The sequence below is a fragment of the Pteropus medius genome, unplaced genomic scaffold (genome assembly GCF_902729225.1).
Source record: "Pteropus medius unplaced genomic scaffold, Ma_sr-lr_union100, whole genome shotgun sequence".
NCBI lineage: Eukaryota > Metazoa > Chordata > Mammalia > Chiroptera > Pteropodidae > Pteropus > Pteropus medius.
Genome location: NW_024345600.1, coordinates 3073831 through 3096133, shown reverse-complemented (window position 1 = coordinate 3096133; position 22303 = coordinate 3073831). Strand labels below are relative to the sequence as shown.

At 46.6% G+C, this 22303-nt stretch overlaps 1 protein-coding gene and 1 pseudogene across 1 annotated transcript in view; both read right to left on the bottom strand.

Moving 5' to 3' along the window:
- Positions 1 to 7405: 7405 nt before the first annotated feature.
- LOC120611818 (uncharacterized) lies at positions 7406 to 7524 on the bottom strand (annotated as a pseudogene).
- A 794-nt stretch (positions 7525 to 8318) lies between these two features.
- The window catches only part of NTF3 (neurotrophin 3), an 80075-nt gene continuing 66090 nt past the window's right edge, over positions 8319 to 22303 (bottom strand). The window contains exon 2 of the mRNA XM_039874109.1: positions 8319 to 9286. Coding sequence (XP_039730043.1) covers positions 8492 to 9286 — 795 coding nt within the window. The 3' untranslated portion in view covers positions 8319 to 8491. The remainder of the gene's footprint in view (positions 9287 to 22303) is intronic.

Here is a 22303-nt window from a genome sequence, read left to right as displayed (position 1 = left end):
AATGTGCTTGACTTCCCTTAGGCATACTGACATTTCGTGTCTTGATTTTCATAGCAGCGAGCATTTTAATCATGGAAATATGTAGTAAATAACACCACCCTCACCCTGTCCTGACTGCTTCCTATTCATTTTTCTATTCTTTGACTGTTTTTACTTCTTCTTAGCAGTTACCACTATCTGCAGTTGTCTTAACCATGTATGTTCTTATCTATTTTTTTTCCTGTCACACCTTCTACATGGGAAGCTCCATTATGGTGTGAGCCTCATCTGCCCATTTGTCACTATGCTACTCAATGCCTAAGAGGGCAGCCAGCACATAGTAGGTGTCTATAAAAATTTGTTGAACGAATGCGTGTTTGAATGGACGAATGACTGCTCAACCAATACATGATGCTCTTTATCTAAGAAGCGTAAACCTAGCCCAGGTTCATAGCTTTGTGTTTTGTTTCCCTTTGCTTCTACTTAAAAATTGTTTTCTTCCCAATATTTCACCAATGGAATAATAGAGTCTTGAATCTTTAGACTGAAAAGGCCCTCACAATTCTGTATTGTGGAGTTTCTTGCCTCCAAAACATAGTCCCCTAACTCATCATAGACATCTAAATAAAAAGCAATACAACCTTTCATACTGATCCAGTCTTCCTTAGGTCCTACCCAAGTCCTTCTTTCTATTTATTAAGAAGTCTCATTAGTTCATTTGTATTGCAAATATTGATTGAATGCCTACTGAGAGCGTGGTGCCCAACACTTGAGAAAAGGTTCTTACTAAAACCAGCATGACAGCTCCTTATGGAGATTACAGCTAAACAGGGTGATGACGTATCCAAGAAATTATACAAATAACCACGCAGCTATCATTTCACTTGTGTTATGTGATATGAAATAAAATGCTGAGTGCTATGAGAATATCAAATGGTGGGAAGGCTAGCCCATAATGAACTCAGGAGGAGGTGTCAGGAAAGGCCACCCCAAAGAAAAGGAATTTACAAATTGAGATCTGAAGACTGAGCAGGAGTGAGTCGGACAAGGGAGCTGAGGACAAAGGAAGAGTGTTCAAGGCAGAAGGAACGGCGTCTCTGCAATTCCAGAGCATGAGGAAGTTTGGATTCTTCCAGGATTTTCCTGAGAGAAAGGAATCTTTTATTTTCCTAACTGACCAAGAAGCTTTAATGGAGTCGAATTAACAACTGGGGAAGGTCCTAGCCTAGAAAATAGAACCATAATAAATCCTTTTTTTGACCAGAATCTTTAGATTTCGGCTTCCCAGCATCTAACTTTTCCCTTTAAAATGTAACTTGAATTGTCTCTAATAGAATTCTCAAGCTGACCACTAAGACACATCTCCATGGAGTGACTCTGGTCTGAAGATACAGATGCCCCGGGCCTCAGCATATACATTTCCTTCTCCTCGGTCATCTCCAAGCACATTGTCCAGCTTCCGAAGTGGTGAAGCGGTGGGCGGGATAGGCTGCCCGCAGTGGAAACCTGACCGAGGGCCCCAATATGGAGGTCCAGAATCCGCACCGACTTGCTGCTGAGCTCCCACTTATTTTGGCTTCCAGAACTTCAACTAGACTCATTTGTAAACAAAGAGGCTTATCATCTATGCTGGATTGTTTGTAAATAAAAAGAGCTGTTCTTTAATAATTTCACGAATACATCTATCTCGATCATTAACTTTTTATCCAATATCTCTCCTTTGATGTCTCACGGGCCCCTCAAGGGCATTATTTATCATTCCTGCCTTCAAACTCACTTGTCTTGCTGCCCTCTTGAACATGATTTAAATCACAATGCCTCGAGTATGTCATGGTCACCCCTCTTAACGGCTCTCTCTCTCACCTTCCACTGCGTTACCAAATCTTATTGATTACATCTCAAAAATGCTTCTCTAATCTGAGGTTTCTCTCTACTTCCACTGCCTTCTCTTTAGCCTTGGCCCTCCCTTGTATTATCCACGGCTGGCCTTCCGGCTAGCACTCCATCAGTCTGTCTCCAGTCCATTTATCAGTTATATTGCCACCAAAATTATCTTCTTCTTGAAAAACTGAAAAAGCCTTACTGACATTTCATTGCTTAATAAACCAGTAATCCTCTAAGTGTGCATCACGTGGGAACTTGTTAGTAATGCAGATCCTCAGGCTCCACCCGGACCTAAGGAGTCAGAAACTCAGGTGATGGGGCCCAGCAATCACTTGTAACAAGCCCTCCAGGTGAGCCTGATGCTAAAGTTAAAGGGACCCAAATAAGCAAATACAAACTTCATACCCTTTCACACATGGTCTTGAATTATTTGGTCCCAACTTCTCTCTCCAGTTTCCCACAGTCATGAAATTCTTGTTACCCCAAATCTTTTACTTTTCTCTATGTATGTCAAACTTTTTCACCATTATGTATTTTTGTAGGTTGTTCCTTTGTCTGGAATGGTGTCCCCTTATTCCTCCCTGTCATCCTTAGGAGCCATCTCACAGGTCACCTCCTCAATGAAGCCTTCTCTGACTGTCCCAAGCAGCATTTATTTGCTCCTTTTCTGGAATTCCTACAGCCCTTTTGTTGACAATATAGTTACAGCTATTTTATCTGTAGATTGGGCTTCAACATAGGGAAGAAATTTCTATCAAATAATTAGAGCTGTTTTAAAATAGAGCAAGCTCCTTGTGAGGAGGTGCTTATAGACAGGATGTGGAAATTGCCAGGGTTTCTCTACTATGTCTTACAGTCCCATCCTTTCTATTCACTGCTTTTCCCAGAGGTTTGACATCTCTTGTGCTGAGTCCATACAGTTGAGCAGAGTGACTGACATCTAGTAGGCATTTAACAAGTTTTAAAAAAATGTATTAAATGACTAAACGATAGACTTCTGCCTTGTAAGGGAGGATGAAAGATTCTGTCCGAATCTGAAATTCTTCTTTTAGAAGAGCCCCAAAGGGCTATGATAGCAATGTTGACCTTCATACATAGGGAGAAATTACAACCACATTTTCCCGGTACAGGGATGGTGAAGTTGCTGAGTTGGGGATGGAGGGTTTGGGGTGAAAGTCTCGCTCTTTCTCCTCAACCTACTGAGAACCCCTGTTGCAGTGAGTCACTGTACTGATGAGGCTGGCACCTCTCTCACATGGGACAGTTGTCAGGAATCCCTGCCATACTGAGCCTTCAGTCTTTCCTGTGCGTCAAGAGAATGCCACCCATCTCACTCCCCTCACCCCATTTGTATTCAGTGGTCAAGGTCCCTGAAGCAATCAGCATCTTCTCCATTCCTGTCTTACTTACTCAGCTAGGAGCCTATCCTTCCACACCACACAGACCTCCTGGCTCCTCTCTGGGCACCTTCCCTTAACAGCTGTATGACCTCAGGCAAGTTACTTAACTTTTCTTAACCAGACATCTTCAACTGCACAAAAGAGTTAAAACTACCAGGGTTTACACAGTACCTTATGCAGAGGAAGCAGCCAGTAAATGATAACGATTACTATTATTACTTATTCTTTGGTCTGATCTTCTCTTCCACCTCCTAAACCCATGCCAGCTTCCTACCAAATCAGAAGGTCCATAACTCTACCTCCTGCTGTTTGGGCTGGTGGAGTCGCCTGATGGCTTTTCTTTCTGCAGATCCTAAACCCTGATCAGCCTTGTTTCCTAGCCCCAAGAATGTTCACTTCCATATGCTCCCCAGCTGGCTACCAGCTCAATCTCCTAAAGGTTAAACTTGTGTTCTGGGCCATTCTTTTCAAGCATTACCTTTCTTTTAAAAAATGCAATACATTAACGGTTAGAATATCAAAGCAACTACACACGCACATGCACACATGCAAACACATGCACGCCCACCCACCTCCATACGTTTCCATGTGAAAAGCCACCTAACTCATTAGTCTGTGTTTCACAATTTCCCAATAAACTTTTATGTTTTCTTGCCACAGAGACTTCTATAATTGAACAGTCAATGCCATTACTGAACTTCGTAACAATTCAACTCAGCCAAACTCATCAGTGGTAGCTGGCTTCTAGAAAAGACTTTCAATACCTTTGGGCCATTGCCTTCTGCACCTCCTTACTCCTCCGCACCCCTGGGCCCCACCGCAAGCACATCTGTGCCTGTTTCATTGGCCTTCCACACACTGTGACCACATACATGCCAAGGACTAAAAGCAACAAATCCACAGTTTTTCAGAGTACTTTGACCTGCTTCGTGGTTCTGCTATTCCAAGCTGGGCCAACCTCCATCTAGAACCAATCAAAAACCCAGGCGTTCCAGTCAACACAGAGGAACTTGCCTTTCAGCTCATTGCAAAACATAAGTGCCTTTTGAGAAGTCCATTCACCACTGTAACTAGAGAAGGTGTGTGTAAGGAGTTAGGGTCTCCTTAGATTTCGGGGTGGCAACTTTGAGGAAAAGGGTCAGGCTGAAGAAGGTTCCAGTGAGAGAATCTGTCTCCAATAGCTATGGCAATTCCTGGGTTTGTGGAACTGAGCGTGGTCAAGGCCCTCTGCCAGGGTTGTGGGGGGTGGGCTGGGTGGGTGAGTATTGCAGACAGTTGTCTGTTCTCCAGGCTTCAGAGTACCCTCACTGAGGCTAAGCAGAGCTGGATCTCTGTGAGGCGAAGCCTGGCCTAACTGAGGACCTGGCATTAGCTTTGCACACCTAGGGCCGTCAGAGCTTGAAGCCTGGGCATCGCATCTTCCTGTTGAAGCCAGACAAATCTCCAGGTAGCCATAAACTGACTGCACAGATTTCATTCTTGAACACATGTTCAAAGGTGATAAAATAAATGCAGATGGTTTCTCTAAGCCTTGGTGGAGGGTTTTACATTGAGTAAATGAACTAAAAGCACACATAAACACACACACACGCGGGAAAGGGACCGACAAAGAAATCCTCAAAAACACTAAACCCTAAAACACCAGCCTGGAGAAAGCATTGTTTGAATGCAATGAGAGAGGAAGGAGGGAAGGAAGATGAGAGAGGAGGCGGGGGGGGGGGGGGGGGCGGGTAGGGAGGCGGCGGGGGGAGAGAATGAGAACAAGAACAAAGCTGTCTCATAAATTTGCAAAAAGGAACAAAACACACTCTTTCCCTCTCTCTTTCAGAAATCACATAGGTTGCTAGTAGTTTTGCTGAGAAGGGTTAGAAATCCTTCTCCGTGTGTCCAGTGAGGATTCAAGTCCTGTCAGTAAGACTAGGCCAGTGGACTGGTCCCCGGGGACTGTCTCCCATGGAGCGGCTGATTAATCCACATCCGCTGTGAAGTTTAGAAACTCCTACCAAAATTCCAGAATGAGAGCTCCTGCAAATTCCCCCCAAGCTAGTCATCATCGTCATCATCATCAGTTATACTCCGGGGGGCTTCTTATATGCCAAGAACTGGATGTTTTCATTACACGGCAAAACAACCTTATGAAGTTAGCACTATCCTCATTTTATCAACAAGGAAATAAAAGCTCATAGAGGTTAAACAATTTGCTCAAGTTCACACAGCCCATAAATCAAGGAACCTTAGAGACAAATGAGAGGGCAGAGAGAAGCTCCCACCGACACCCAACAGAGCTGCTCAGTGTAGCATTCGTTAAGGAAGCGAGGACTGTCCAGTCTGGACGCTCCGCCCCTCTGGAGTAGAATCTCACGATGTCGAAAGCCCCTACTAGGGCAGATAAGTTATCCAAAGATATCCAAGCAATAAGGGAAGATGAAAGAGTGACATTTTGCAGAAGCCAGACACCAGCCCTCCAAGGCCCTTCTGTGCTCAGAGCTGAGTTTAATTTTCAACCTATCGCAATGGCTATGTGCACATAGGCTAGAAATAAGCCTTCTATGAACCTTGAAGAAAGCTCTGTCCTGGACCCATGTGCCTGATATGTTGACTTTGGCAGTACCCGAATGACCTTTTATGCTAATAAAGTTACTGCAATAGAACCAGATAATGCTTCATTGCTCTGTCACCCAATATGGGAGAGACAGAGCTGTCACATGGCCTGAAGCCGGGAGTTCCTTTAGGGAATGTTTTCACTCATCCCCAGGTTCACTCTCTCTCCTCGGAGTTGCTCTTCCCCTCAAAGCATGCTGCTCCAGAATCACTCTTGACTTGCAGGCTAACTCTCTCCATTCAAGCCTGTTGTTTAGGGACTTTGCCTTCCCAGGGTGGGGTCTGGGACCTCTGTCACGCAAGCTCATTTCCGGAGGAAGCCAGACTCTCTAGACAAGCCCTCTACCCATTTGGAATAGAGGCCTAGAAGAGCCTAAGTTCCAGCCTGAGAATTAGCCTTGGGTCAATCATAAGACTTGCATTAGCCTATCAGTGGGTTTACTGTGTTTTTGATGTAGGGTCATGAAGCCAGGGTACAAGAGGTTTCCATGCAGAGAACTACATTTTTTATTTCTCTAGGATTTCAATGTTCATTCCGAAATGCAATGTGCCACGCAGACGGCGGAAAGGGATTAGTGAGGAAGAAACAAGAAATCTGTCATCATTCAAACAGATTTCAATCTATACTCTGCCACTTACCTGCTTAGTGATCACGGACAAGTTAAATCCTCAAGCCTCAGTTTCCTCACCTCTCAAGTGGAGATGATCATGACTACTGCAAAGAATTTGTGATAACTAATGGCTACATTTAAAAGTGCCTAGCATATAGTGGGCATGCGGCAAATTCCTCATTTCCTGCCCTAATATTTTAGGCATCTAGAATCGAGTGCAGTAGAATGATGCTCTTAACCAAAGTCATTGCTATTTGCTGAGCCTGTTTCAAGTGTTCATGGTACAAAAGGACATATTTTCAATTAGGCATACGGTAGAGAAATCTCGGGGTGTGGGCTGCTCTACTATGTAGAGAGAGCACGTGCAGGCCTTGAAGGCAAGGCAATCCAGGGAAGGCACAGGACAAGGTTTCGGGCCTCCGTGATGGGATAGTGGGCACCTCGCACACCCCACGAGATGGGAGATGAGAGTCCTTAGGTTTCAAACCGAATAGGACAAACAGCTTCCCAGTGGGAAAAAGTCTTGGGGGAACACCACCAGTGTCCTCCTCAGGCCTGCCGTGGCAGGACAGTTGTGGGCATCCCCACAGTGATGCTCTGCTGCTGTGACCCCTCTTGGGACCTCGTAGGTACCGGAAAGTTTCCTTCCATTTGAGCTTTCACATTTCAAAGTGATGAATCAACCAAAACTGATACAGAGGAACGCAACAGCTGAGAAAGGAGAGGAGAGGCAGGGAGACGGGACTGTCACTCTCGAATGCCTACCCTACGCGATGAGGTCGACAGGGGTTATTTAATCGAACCCCCAGGACAGCCCTGTGAGGTAAGTGGAATCCCCATCTTTTTTATTTTTAGGCGAGGCAACCCTCGGTTGACCTCACAAATTGCAAGGACCTTGTCAGCTTACAATCCCTTATTTTTTATTTTTTACGCCTACAGCACCTGGTCTTCCTAGGTGGTCTCCCATCCAAGTACTAACGAGGCCTGACCTTGCTTAGCTTCCGAGATCAGACAGGATCAGGCTTCTTCAGGGTGGCATGGCCCTAGACCCCATCGACTTCTCGACCCTGAGAAACATGGGCTCAGGAGTCTTCAAAACCTTGCCCAAGGTCACAGGGGAGAAGCTAGAATTTGAACCTAGGTCTGACTCCAAAGTGTGAGCATTTTCTAACGTTTTGTGCAGCTCCAGGGGGTCCACCAGAAGCAGAGGGAGGCCGTGCCCCCCAAAGATCTCCAATGAGTAAATTATTCATGCTCCCTTTCGCTTTGCTTCTGGGTAACCATACAATTATTCTGTTACAAATAGTTAAAGAAGTTTTCCTCTGTGCCTAAAAGGGTGAAACTCACTTACAAAAAAGCAAAACAAAAACCAAAGCCAAAAGAAATCCAACCCTTAAACCACCCCAAACAACAAACGTGCAGAGAAGACACTTCCAACACTAAAATTGCCAGGTTCACTGCTGTTGTGCCAGGACCATACCAGTGGAACAGATCATAATCCTGATTGGCGAAACCGACAGCAGAGAAAGGAGAGTGAGCTCCTGACGGTGAGCTTGCTGGCCAGGATTAAGTGTGGGGCTCAAAGCTGCTGGGTTTCATTTTCAATGGAGGCGATAACGGTTCTTTTAATTAATTAATCAATCAAATATGAAGTATCCCAGGAGCGGGGGGCTATCACTACCTATATACAACTCTGACATCATCTGATTTTAACAAGTTTACTAAAACGACAGTCATGGCCTTGACAATACTGAATGCAAAATACTGGTGTACACAGATTTTACAGAGTGGCTCCCGAGAGCCGGGTCACAAAATAAGGTTAAACAGATGGGAGAGGCCTGAGTGAAGGCAAGCACACTGATTTTATTGAGAAAAAAAGCTTATATACTGTAGGGTTGCTGAAGTTTAATAAATAAAGGTCAACTTATAATATATAAAAACAATATAAACATTTATATGCTACATGCATATCATATAATTTAAAGTAATAATTTATATATGGGGAAAGATGTCAATTTATGTTCTTCCGATCTTTCTCGACAAGGCACACACACAGGAGGTGTCTATCCGTATCCATCGCCAGCCTACAAGTTTATTGTTTTCTGACGTCAGTGCTCGGACATAGGTTTGGGACGTTTTGCACTGCGAGTTCCAGTGTTTATCGTCAATCCCCCTGCAACCGTTTTTGACAGGCCTGGCTTCTTTACATCTCGTCTCATAAAAATATTGTTTGACGGGAGAGTTGCCGGTTTTGATCTCCCCCAGCACCGTGACCTGGTGTCCCCGAATGTCTATGGCTGATGACTTGTCGGTCACCCACAGACTCTCGCTGTCACACACGGAGTATTCCCCTCGGTGACTCTTGTGCTCTGCATACCTCTTCCTCCGCGATGTTCTGTTTGCCACCACGGGGTTGCCCACGTAATCCTCCATGAGATACAAGGGAGGGGGCTCCAAGGGGGTGCTGTCACTCAGCAGGACCCGGGGTGAGTTGTAGCGTCTCTGCTGCCGCAGCAATTCCGTGTCCGTTGCAATCATCGGCTGAAATTCCGACTTGGCGGGCTCGCCCTGCTCCGGCTCCTGGGGGGCTTCTGCTTTGGGCAGGGTGCGCTGGTAGTTTTCCTTAACGTCCACCATCTGCTTGGAAAGCTTGTTTTTCAAAATATCTGCCTGGATCAGCTTAATAATCAGGGAATTGAGCGAGTCTTCTGGCAAACTCCTTTGATCCATGTTGTTACCTTGGATGCCACGGAGATAAGCGAGAAATATCACATAAAACAAGATGGACATCACCTTGTTCACCTGTAAGATCTGAAAAGGAAACACAGGTGTTAATAGCAGGCTGTGGTAGCTGAGACCATGTCATTCTGGGACCAGCTCCCAGAGGCCGAGTGTCCCTATGTGGGTAAGAGACAGCAGGGTGTCACCATCCTTGGTGAGCAAACAAAACTCCTCTCTGCTGTCCAGAGACAGAGCTATCTCCTTCCTTACCCCTGGAAACTGCTTCCTTCTAGGAGTCCTCGGAATCTCTACATCACATTTCTCTCCTAGACTTCCAAGTGGCTTTGCCTCAACAGTCCTCTTCCAGCCTTGTGGCTGTGTGATGGGGAAAGAAATGTGTGTATGTGTGTGTGTGTGTGTGTGTGTGTGTGTGAGCGTGTGAGCTGCGTGTGTGGAAGGTGGAGCGTGTGCACGCATCAATACACACGCTGCATAAGCCGGTGGGAGAGGGCAAAATAATTTTTTAACAAAATAAACCAAAAACATTAGTGGCGAGAACTACGGCAGAAAAGAGTTAGGTCTCTTCCTAGGACCAAGGTCACGAAGGCAGAGGCAATATGAGGAACGCGCTTCCGCCTCTGCTCTTCCTGGACAGACAGAACCTACTGCATCTGCGTCTGATGTCTGCTGTATCTGTGGCCTTCTGCTGTGTGTGGACGCGATCCTGCCACGTCTTTAAACGTCCCTTGAGCCTGAAAAGACCAAAGGCCACTCCACTTGGGCGAACTATGAAGAAATCAACCTGAAAATTATAAACTGTATTGATAGTCTTTTATTAGCAATAGCAGCCCCGCAAAGGTTTCAACAAACAGAGCTCTACTGCCCCCCAACTGCGGCCCCTGGGGTCTCTCAAAGGCATACCCTGAGGCTCAGGGTTGGGTTGGTTGCTCTGTGTTGTGGCATCAGGACATGGGCTCATCCCTGGCTGGGCCATGCCTGGGGGAGCCGGTCTCCCACCCTTAGAGAGGAACATGTGGGGCCACTACCTGCTCTAAGAGAGGGCCTGAGCTTCCGGTGCTCTGCTAAGTTCTCCAATGAATATGCTTCCCTGGGACACCCGGCTGCTCCCCAGAGAGCCTCTTCACAAGACGGCAGAAGATGAAGAGGCAGCAACAACCAGCTCAGAGCCAGACTTGCCCTGAATAGCAAGATGCCTTGTTGATTAATTTTCCTCATTTGGCTTTTTAAAGCTTCCATTGCAGAATGTTTCTTTTAGTGGTTAGATTTCTAATTCTATTATCTTCTTGTTTAAATGACATTTTAACCCATCGACGCTCTCATTCTGCTGCCACAGCATAACCTCAACACAGGGTTTCTGTTGAGTCTTTGGGGAATTAGTGGGCTGATCTCAAGATAAATGGCATTTTAACCCATCAACACTCTCTTTCTGTTGCCATAGTAGAACCTCAGCATGGGATTTCTATTGAGTCCTTGGGGAATTAGTGATCTGATCTCGAAATACCTTCCTTGCTGGTCTCTCTCTCACTAGAGCAAAGCCCAGATTTTCTGAATCGGGCACCGGAAAGAGATTCTCCAGGTGGGATCCATCCACACCAGTGCCCTGTGATTCACGACACCTGCCTGGAGGTATCCGCCGTTTAATTACCATTGCTGCCTCCGCCCCGGCCCCAGGGGTACATTGTTTTCTCTTTAAAGGTCTGTTTGAGCATGGAAAATAAAAATCTTTCCCTTGGTTCACCTTTGGTATTTTCAGAAAGACTTTACTAAATCCAGAGGGAAACCAGCAGGGAAATAAACAAAGGTGGCACGAGAAACAGAAAAGCCGACCTGCTTACCCAGTGCCGTGCCTGCGCCTGCGCCTGCGCCTGCCCGTGCTAACTCGCTCCCGGCACCCACAGATGCAGCCTCCTTCCCCATCTGGTCTGAAGAACTGCTCTCCTGTCCCCAAAGGCCAGCAGTGTTGCAGGCACTTTGTTCCAATTTCCTCCTCCTGGCTCCTGGCCTGTCTCTCTGATAAGGAGACCATCTTTCTTCCATGGGAACTGCTTTCTGGACAACGGACTCCTTCGAGGTCAGAGCCGAGCAAAAGATTCTGGCTTTGCTGCCCAACCCTAAAGATTGCTCTAGGAATCATATTATCCTAGGAAAACAGTTCCCACAGGATAACTACTCTCCTTCCCACTCTGCAAAAAGTGACCTTTCCTTCAATCTGGCAGGATCAACAAAATGAAATTTGAAAAACACAAAAAATATAGCAGACATGTCCTAGAATTATACCCCCAAACAGAATACCACTGCGGTAAAATAATTTGGGATTGTGGGGCTATCGATATTCGATTTATTAAATCTCCCCAGAGCCCAGCCACTGTAAGCTCAGAATACACAGGCTATCTGCGCATGGGGAGAGATCAAGTGGTTGGGGGGTGGAGTGGAAGTCCCAGGTAGAGTACGAGTCGATGTATAGATCAGCAGGTCATTACGAGGCTGAGTTGATGGGAAGGATGATGGATGGTGCCGATGGATGGTGCCAATGGTTTGGGGAAGCACATTTATGGTTGGTGCCTGAATACAGAACCGAAGGATACTAGGAGAAGAGCCTTTAATCCAATTCCTTAATTTTACAGATGGGGAAAATCCAAACTGTAGTTTAAAGAAGAGGAGAGACACACAGGACAGAGAAAGCGCTTCTTTGCTCTCTGGACCCAACCTCCCTTTTCATCCTATTACCACTGGGCTCACACATCCTCTGCTGCAGCCCCATTCACTATTTAAAAACCACTAGAATAAGCTGTAGGACCCACGTGCACATGCCATGCCCTTCACCTTGCACTTTCATCACCCCTTCTGTTGAAATTTTACCCATTCTTCAGTGCCTCGTTCCTGTGAGGCTCCCCAGCAACAGCCACTGCCACGTCTTTTGCATTCCTGCAGGACGTTTTCTGAGTGGCAATGGTGGCAGGTATGGCATCTTACGTGGTTTATTCACTAGATGCTTCTCCGAGACCAAGAGCCCCTTCCTTCCTGTTTGTGTCTGCGCCCCTCCCCAGTGTCCACACCACAACACATACAAGGTGGGGGTGGAGGTCTAGGTGCAGTGCGTCAGAGCTGGAAGGGAGGGTGGCTGAAGGCCGAACCAGCCTTGAGCAAAAATTATTTAGGGGCAGGGTTGGCTGCAAGAGGTGTGACCACATTTGAGCCAATAAGCCAAGTCTCTAGGTGCATGCTCCACTGTCCCATTGCACTTCACATACAAGACACATATCAGAGATAAAATTCTAAGACTTCCAAGACAGAAACTATAGAGCATTGAACCCTGAGTTCAGTGAGGTCCCTTTCCTAAGCACGGGACCCTGGGCCACTGCACAGATTGCAGGCCCATGAAGCCAGCTCTCACTGCAGGAACTCAGATGTTCAATCTCAGTCAGACTGTTAGAAGGTAAGAGTAGAAATCCATTTTTGGTCAGGAGGGGTGGGCAAAGCCCATGGAGTACTGCGTGGCAGGGTGTCGTGTTCGGAGCTGTGGGTGGAAGCTATGACTTCGGCTACAATCTGGCAGGGAGCACCTGGGGATGTGGTAAATGAAAGGCCCTTGAGATTCCCAGCTTTCTCCCTCTGAGCAGCAGTGACCAAGAATGGAGGGAACTAAATGGGACAGTGGGAGACATCAGTATCGTCAAGGAGGAATATTTTTTATCACTGACATGGCTAAGAATTGCCAAAGCATGTTGAGCATAAAAAGCAGACTGACTTTTAGCTGATTTTATTATTGTTTTAAAATTTCCTACCGACACTACTACTGACTGTGCCGTGGTGGACTTTCCTGGCATCTCACCTCGGTGTGCACCGCTTCTGGGAATGCAAGGTGTTTGCTGGGTTAAAACGCAGGTCTTCTGACTCCTTAGATAGCCCAACCCCTAGGCCCGCCCCGCCCCCCCTTCTTTCTTGGGTCTCAATACACAAACTCAGCACAAAGAAATCAGGCCACTGCTGGTGGGGGTAGGGTGAGGCAAATGAAAAAATTAATTATATTAAAAGCTCCCCAAAGCTCCTGAGGATAGGTCCTGCCGTTTCTGGATCTGTACTGTTTCTTACCGTCAAATCCCAAACCTTGCCATGATACTTGGTAATCAGCAGTGGGAATAATCATCTGCAGACTGGTAAGTGTTTCTAAACTATCCGCAAGGCAAGGCTGCCTTAACACCCAGCAGGCTTCCTGTGGACTTGACTTTGATAATCTGCTTTCAGCTTTGTTGTAGAGATCAAGCCAATGAATGCTGGCAGGAGAACTCACAAAACACAATGTTGAAAGCTGGAAATGACCTTAGATAACCTCCTCATTTTTACAAATAAAGAAACTGAGGCCCGGAGTGGTGGTGTGAATTGAGGTCAGACTGCTAAATAACAGTACAGAGTGAGAGATGATACTTAGTTATGAAACTCAACAAAAATCGTGTGGCTTGTGCATAATCAAGGTCATTGTGAAGGGTAAGTAATCATATCTATATGAAAGTGCTTAGCATAGTTTTTGGCATTGAGTGATCCACTGGAAATATCAGTTGGACATAAACCTGAATTATCTGAGGCAGCAGAGATGCTGCATGCCTGTCCTCCATGCACACGTACAAGGTACCAGAGGACTAGTTCCCTGGATTGGGCTTATAGAAAAGGGAAGGCAGTGCCAGCTCGACCCAGGCAAGGCACATGAGTGAAGTTTTTGGTTTAGAGAGACTTCTACGCTCCTTCTCTGGTAGCCAATGTAGCTCACAAACAATTAACCTATTGTATTATTACTGGCGTTTGTCGCCTGTTTGATGATGAAGCCATGTCTTTTTCATCCACACATGCCTGATGCCTAGCGCTGGGCTGGTCTGTTGCAGAGCCTCAGTGCCTATTTACTGAATGAGCGCCTACTACGATCAAGACCTACCCAAGACACCGCTTACTGGCCTGCGATCTGGATGGACTTCTGCCAAGTCTGGTTTGGAAGCCAATCAACTCTGCCTTCTTTTCCCAAAGCAAATACAGACCCTGGCTCTGAAGTCGGCCATGGTCCCTAGGCTCTTCTTGGCTATAATTGGAAAAAGACCTGTTAAAGACCTCAGTAAAACCCCCTTCCTACACTCTCCCCAGTGCCCATTTCCCCTGCTCAGAGTTTTCCAAGATCCTGACCAACTTGCATATGCTATTTTCCTCACTTAGAAATGCTTTCCCACATATGGTGTTTTCTCAGTCCCTGGAGCAACATTCCTACAAGGTTTCACCATCCCTCAAAATACTCAAAAGAGAGCAATTTCTGATTCCTCCTTTTTGGCTCGGTTTACAATACACACAGAGCGTTCGAGGGTATTCAAGAAGCAGCTGAAATGGAAAAGGAAGCCGAGGTGGAGAGTGGTACAGGATCTGAGCCCACGGCAAGCACCCAGGTCCGTCCTCTCACACACAAAGAGAACAGGGCTATATCCGCTGAGTTCCGACTTACCTCTCCAGACTTTCCAGCTTCCCAACACAAGAACACCTCCTCCTGAGCATTAACCAAAGACCTCGCTTGTTGCATATGTGTGGAGTAAATTTTTAGCCTGATCAGAGTGGGAGCACCAAGAACAAAAATGCTACGTGCCAGGGACTGATACCCATTCAATCTTTAATCTTGATAACAACTCCTCTGAGGCAGGTACTTACATTTCCTGTTTCAGGTTGGGAAACTGAGGCATGAGTTGGTTCAATAACTAGCTAACAAGCGGCAGAGCCACGGTCTAATCACAGTCTGGCTCTAAAGCCGATGCTCTTAACAGTTGGTTATACTGTGCTGTCTCTCTGTCTGTCCTCGCTCTCAAACATTCCAGAGAGTTTATTTCCAGAGGAAGCTCAAGTTCCAAGCCTAGAGCCAGGACAGCTGCCACCAGCAGGTTGAGCATCTCCCCAAAACCCTCAGCAGAGTTTCCAGGGATCTGAGGCCACCACTCTGGTCTCCTCCTCTCCATATTCCCAATGAAAACATTCCCCGTGAAATCAGTGAACAAAATTCAGTTTACTCCTGTCCTTCCTGGGCCTGATGCTGTCCAATGTTAGTCCTCAGCGAGCCATCCATACCTGCAGAGGCTGCGTATTGTCGTGGACAGAGCACTTGCTGTACCTTCTCAAGCCCTGGGTTCGGCACCAGCCTTGGAAATCAGGGCGACTTACAAAGAAGGCATAAAGACTCTAGCTTTCCTCGGGGAGGAGGCACGAGATTGAACGTGGAAAACACTTTTAAATTTGCCAAGTTTTTAACATGCGAATTCAAAAGATTTCATGATTTCTGGTACAGCCACACGCTCTGGAGGCAAATGCATCCTCTGGCTGGGGTGAATAAGGACACCGTCCAGCTGTATCTAGAAGGGTCTAATTCTTTGGAGAATTTCTGCAGCTATGACATGGTCTCTGACTAATGTTAGGGGCTCAAAAGACCACATCCTGCCAGATAACCCTAACATCTTGTTCGGGGAGTGGAAAGGGAGAGAGGTGGGAAAGCGATAGATTTAAAGTAGAATGACAAACAGGAAAGGAATGTGGTGGAAATATTAAACTAAGGCCACGCAAAAGACTGGCTAGGCTTGTTCCTCATATCTTAATTGCAAAATTTATTCAAATTGGCTTTGTTTTGAACACAGGTCCTGAGGCCTAAAAATTACTGGTGGGGCCACATAAAGATATTCTGACCCATGACAAGGCTGGGAGCTGGGAGAGAGAGATCCTGGCAGAGCCTCCTCTGGGGATTGGTCTGGTTTTGGTTAATCTCTTTATTAATGATCCGGAAGCAGGAGAGGAAAAAGTAGCAGATTAATTAAAATGCACAGATGACGTTCAAAGGGAAGGTGCTACAAACACCGGTGAGGACAGACCAATTATTATTCCCCGGCACCCACGGGGGTTGGCAACCTGGAAATAGCATGATGAGATTCAAACTGGAAACACGCAGGTTAACTCACTGGGGGCCAGATGAATCCAAAACCAACAAGGGAGGGAAATGCTTGTAAAAGGATAAAGGGGAGGAGTGACTTGGAATTGTTGCACGGAGTCAATGAGAAATGAATTCACACTCACGAATAGGGCTGTGTGGGTTTCTCCTGTAGCTCTATGTTCTTTTCTAAAACTCATCTCATTCACTCCCAGTACACTTCTAGAGTGGTGGCAACTGTCACATTCTCTGCCTTCGGAAGCACACACACACACAAAACAAATCAAACATAAATTGAGCTTTAGAGAGGGCACAAGATGGAGGCAAGATCAGAGAGCAAGTTAACGACAGCCACCAAAAGATGCTGATAGGCATGCTCTAAATCCCCCAAACCAAAAGTGATCTGTGATCTAGACGAAGGAGGGCCTCCGTCTCTGTGCTGTATTTGGTGAGACCTCGTTTGGGAAGCCCTGACCCTGGGCAGATCTGCATTTGCATAGAGTCGACAGGAGACAGAGCAAACGGACTCCTAACCTGTTTTTAAAAATCCCTCATTCTGCTTAGTTCCTCTGTTAAAACTTAGTTAACCCAGGGTTCTGATACTGACTGACATGGACAACTCTTGGCCCAAGATCTGGAATAGGACAAGGTCTTCAGTTTGCGGGAGATGCTGGCTTCGCAGTGGAAACATGGCACATAGTCCATATCCGGGAAGGCATATTCCAGAATGAAACAAAACAAAACAGAGAAGCTTGGAAGGTTGACTCACCTCCCTCAGAAAGGAATTTCTAAAATGGGCCCCTCTTAGAGGCCAGAAAACGAGGAACCGAGACCTCTGGATGAACAAGAGCCTAGATCCAAAACCAAGCTCAGTGCTTCGAGATGGAAGCTGAAAGCTGTGAGTTTGCTTCGCACAGCTGTTGGGGAGGAATTTTACATTGTTCAAAGCATATCCTCCTCTGGCCCCAAGGCAGCAAAAGACGGAAGGTGTGGCACATGTCAAAATAATGTGCACCAGCAGCTCTGAGAGGAAGGTAGCGCAGTGATTCCTCAGGCCAAGGAACCCTCTGGCGTGGTCCCATCTTGGCAGAGAGATCTGAAAAAAGCTTGGTATGCTGACACAGGCCCCAGGAAACCCAGATTTACTTTATCCTTTCCATATTACAAACTCTCATTTCATGGCCAGAGGGTGAACAAGGAAGGATCTGCAGAGAAAATTTGTGTGAATCCAGCTACTGGCCATAAGGGCATTTATCTAGTAAATTCAGTTTTCTTTGCTCTGGGCACCAACACTCGTCCACCACTGTGGATAAAGGTTTACGTGCATGGGCGTGTGCGTGCACAAGCCCATCCGCACCCCTTCCCCAATATACTGTGCTCCCCAAGATAAGGACGGGTTACAGTCAGGCTATTTCTAAATTATGGTACCATTTAATATTCTGAGGCATTTTGATTTTGGTTTCATTTTCTGCCTCTGGGTTAACTCCATTTTCCAAGCGTGAAAATACACGAGGGAAGTTTGCTTCAGTTACACTGACGGTTGGGGGTACACCTGGCGTTACACTCTTGGTATGAGAGAATAACTGCTCCGAGTCAACCTTTTCATTTTAGATTTATGCCTCATGTTTGAGTTGGATTTACGTTTCAAGCATATGCACTACCTGCAAAGTGCTACAGAGCTGTAAGTTAATATTATTACAAAGGATGGACTGCTGAGTAATTGACATTTAATAATTATAATAAATGATGATGATGATGATGATGATGATGATAAAGAATCAATCTTATTTATGAAGCCAAAAAAGAGTCTTAACATGGCAGAATAATGAAGTTGGCTTCATCTCGAGAGCCGGAAGCTAAGGGAAATCCCAAAGCATGACTTCCATTCACACTCTGGATGCCTCTTCCAAACCAAGACCACAGTTGGCTTGGCAACACCCAAATCTTTGACTGTGCATCGACCAGAGCAGCAATAGCGAGGCCGGGATCAACCCAAACCATAATGGTTTGGCCCCATGAAGACTTGGCCACAGTTAAGTGTGGTCATATGGAAGCTTTTCTCCTCCAGGCTTGGCGATCAGGCCTGTGTCAAATACAGGCCACGCTTCCCCCTCACACCTCCTCCTGGCCCCACAGCCAACCTCCTTTCATGAGGATGAGGAATTGGCAAATGGTCTGTGGCTGTCTTTGGTCGGGAGCCCCTCTCCAGGAAACTGCCATGTCTGAAGACTCTGAGGACGAGGCTTCCTTCCACTCTGCTGGCATCTCTCCCCTCTGCTCACCCTGGCCACCATTATTCACCTGACAGACCAGGAAACTGAGGCAAGAGAGATGGCTGAGTGCTGACTTCCTGAGCCTCTTCTCGCCCACTAGTGAGGCGACGCTGAGCTGTGCACACAGGAGGAAAATCAATCTCCCACTCAAACTGGAGTGTGTGGTTGGCACTTCACAAATGTCATGGCTCCCACCCCAGACAGTCTACTGACTCTCTTTCTGGGCAGCTGGGCGAGACTAAAAACCACCTCGGAGCTTGTCCTCTGAAAGCAAATTTGGCACCAACACCCTGAATCCAAAGCTGTCTTTAATCACAGACACAGTCACAATAATCGCCAGTAATAACAGTTAGCATTTACTGAGCCGTGCCATATGCTAGGGACTTTGCGGGACACGTCACATGGATTATCTCAATTAATCCTCACAGATACGATTATTAGCCCCACTTTTCAGCTGAGGAAACTGAGGCTCAGAGGGATTAACTTATTTTGTCCAAGATCACACATCAACTGAGAGGCGGAGCCAGGATGCAAACCCCTGTCTGTGCAGCCCCACAAGACTTACTTCGAACTGATACTGCATAACACCTCCCAATTCATTCCAGAGAGTTGAAGGCACCTGCCACTGGCTTGCAGCGAACTAGGCAGTGAGTGAGCACCACGCTGATATACTAATGCATCTTTCCTTTGTTAGAGAAAGAGACATTTAAAGCAGGCCTTCTGAGATGTACAGGACATTGCACCGTCTGAGGCTAGCATCACCAATTCTTAGCAGCTGAAAAGCATTTCTGTGACATGGGGCTAATAGGCTCCTTTATCGATGCTTCATTTTCCCCAAATGGAAAACATTCCTTTCCTCTTTCCTTATTTGATGGTAAAGAAGACCAATAACTCGGGGATTCTTTTTGAAAATTACTGGATCTTTGAAGGTGGAACAGATTTCTGATTCTTTGATTTTCATTGATCTTAGTATATTTGCAGTTGATGAGGAGAAATAAAACAACGTGGACTCTTGGCATATCTCTTGTTCTGATTTATGAATAAAACCCAACTCTGCTACTGACTAGCTTTGAGGGTATGGGAGAACCATGGCTGGACTTGGGGTCTCAATTCCTAATGGAATTTCTCCGCAGGTTTGCTGCTGGTATTTCGAGCAGGACGGTTCTTCATTGTTCAGTTTTGTCTCCTCATATGGAGCCGTGGCCCTCACCTACTAAATATTAATTGTGTCCAGAATCATGACAACAACCGAAAAAAAGCATTCACACCTTTCCTATGGGCATCCGGGGAGGCCTTATCCGTCCTGGTTAAGAGTCACGTCACAGGATGCCAGTGGACTAAAACAGTTGTTCCTAGTTGTTTCTGGATCGTTGACTCTTTTTAGAATGTGATAAAAACCAAAGAAACTTTCCCCTAAAAGCATACATGTGCGCACAAAGGAAAAATTTTGCAAAGTAATTTCAAGGCAGTTCACAGGCTCCCTAAAGCCTAACCCACAGACCCACAGATCCTAGGTGAATAATTCTTGAACTAAAGAGTTTTGAAGGTTCTCTGCTTCTACGATCCTCAGCCAGTCCCAAGTCATTTCTTCACCAGACCACATGATCCTCATTACCTGTCTCATTTTCTGCTTCTCCATGTTTCCCTGTGTCTCTTTGAAGCTATGGAGCCAGGCAATGGTATCCTAATCTACTAGGATTCTCATATAATAGGAAATTTACGACGGGCAAGTGACCTGCCCAAAATGAAACTATAAATTAGTGAGAGAGCCAGAACTAAAACCCAGCTCTCCAGAGGACCAGCCCTGGGCTGCTCATCTGGAACCAACACAGAGCAGTGCATTTAAAAATGCGAGCAGAAAATCTGCCCACCAGGCTCAAGTGCTAGCAGGACTTTCTCAGGGAGGCATAAGGGTCCCCTGTGAGCCCGACCGACGTGGCATGTTTAATGCTACATTGTAAGAGGGGGGCCCTGGCAGCCTCATCCAGCCCAAGAGACAGCCCATGGAGGCAGAATCCTTCCCTCTTTCCTCTTACAGATAGCTGTGCAGCGTCAGCACCATCACCTCGTTACATCCACAGCCCTCAAGAACTCTGGTATTCTGTGCATTTTCCTTTCTGTCTCTCGTCTGCCACCTCTTTGGATGACGTCACTTCCAACCTGAAGGCTTTTTCATCCCTTTGGCCTCTCTGTTTTGCAACATCCTCAAGACCAGTGCTCTCCATTACCTTGGAAACTTTACTGTTTCTGAAGAGCCAACTGCCATATGATTCTAGAGATGGGGAGAACTGTGGCTGCACATTCTCTTAGGAGGAAGAGCTGGAGGTGGGAGGACAGCAGGGCAGTCACAGGACACTGGCCTAAGGAGACACCTCCAGAAGCTTCAGCATCAACAGAGGCTCCCTTGATATATCAGATAGCAAAAGTGAGCTAGACCTACTAGAGGGTCTAGACAGAAAACACATGGGGCCCAGACACTGTGCACAAGCGTGTTGCTAATTTAAAACACAGCTGCTGGTTTTCGACACTCTTCCCATCTAGAGGTGATGTCCATGTGCCCTCCCCTTGTGTGTGTGTGGCTTGTGGCTGTTTTGACCAGTACACTCTAGCAGAAGTAACGCTATATGATTCCAAGGCTAGGCTGTAAAAGGCCATGCAGCTTCTTCCAATTCTTGGATCCCCGAGCTGCCATGTGAGTCATCTGACAGTCCTGAGGTCACCAAGCTAAAGAGGCTCCCCTCGACGGGCTTCAAGCCAGCCCTGCCAAGGTACTGCTAGTTTTGAGTGAAGCTGGTCTGGATGATCTGTACCAGCCCATCAGCCAACTCAATACTACCAAGCGACCTCTGTCAATGCCACATGGCACAGAAGAATCACCCATCCTAGCTCTACCTAAATTCTTGGTCCATAAAATCATGAGAAATGATAAAACGGTTATTGTTTTATACCACTAAGTTTTGGGGTGGTTCGTTACCCAGCAAAAGATAAGCAAACATCCAGAGCTGGAATAACTAACAGAGAATCAGAGGTTTCACCTTTTAATGTCAACAATAACATTAAATTTGCTTGGAATTTAGATCCATCCTGGTTGATGGATCTAAAATGGATCTCTAGGATAATCATTGTGTACTACTACCTCCTTGAGGCTGGAATCCTGAAGAACAGGAATGTCCCTTGGAGCTGTCAATCACCTGAAGGCGTGCTCTTGCTGAGGAACTGCCATCCCAGTGGGTCTGACTACGAAGTGGCAGCGCAGAGGTGTGAGGCAACCCTCTACTCTGTGAGACTTCAGGGAGAGTGAGTGTGAGTGTGTGTGTGAAAGGGGTGGGGGGAAGAAAAGAGGGAGGAGAGAGAGAGAGAGGGGCAGGCAGACAAGGCTTTTCTGAACAGGTTTGTGCTGAGTCAAAGGCCCCCGGACAGGTGGCTTTTCTACCTGGCTAGGGAAAAACGGAGGAGAGAGAAGCGTGAGAGAGAATGCCCTGTCCAAAGCCACTTCTACTGCAGCTCCAGAGGGTATCTGCACTTAGATTCTGTTAGAAACTGCTCCACCCTGCTGCTACCCCCACCCCCAGCTAGTTAAATCCTTGCATTAGCTTACATTTCCTTCCCGCCCTCCAGGGAAATGAAGGAGCTGGTGCTGCAGACACGGCAGGTAGCCACAGACCAGGCACTATGAGAAAGCACGAAGGCATGAGCACTCAGTTTCAAAAAGAGCTCCCTGGAAGTGAGGCAGAGGCCCACGAAACAGGCCATGATCGTACAGATCATTTGCACCTTGTCCTGAGTGGTTGGGGCAAGCAGTGCCCAGCAGCGCTGCCATCAGAGGTGGGGGAGAGGAGCAATTCTGACTAGCACATGCACTGCTGGTAACAGGCT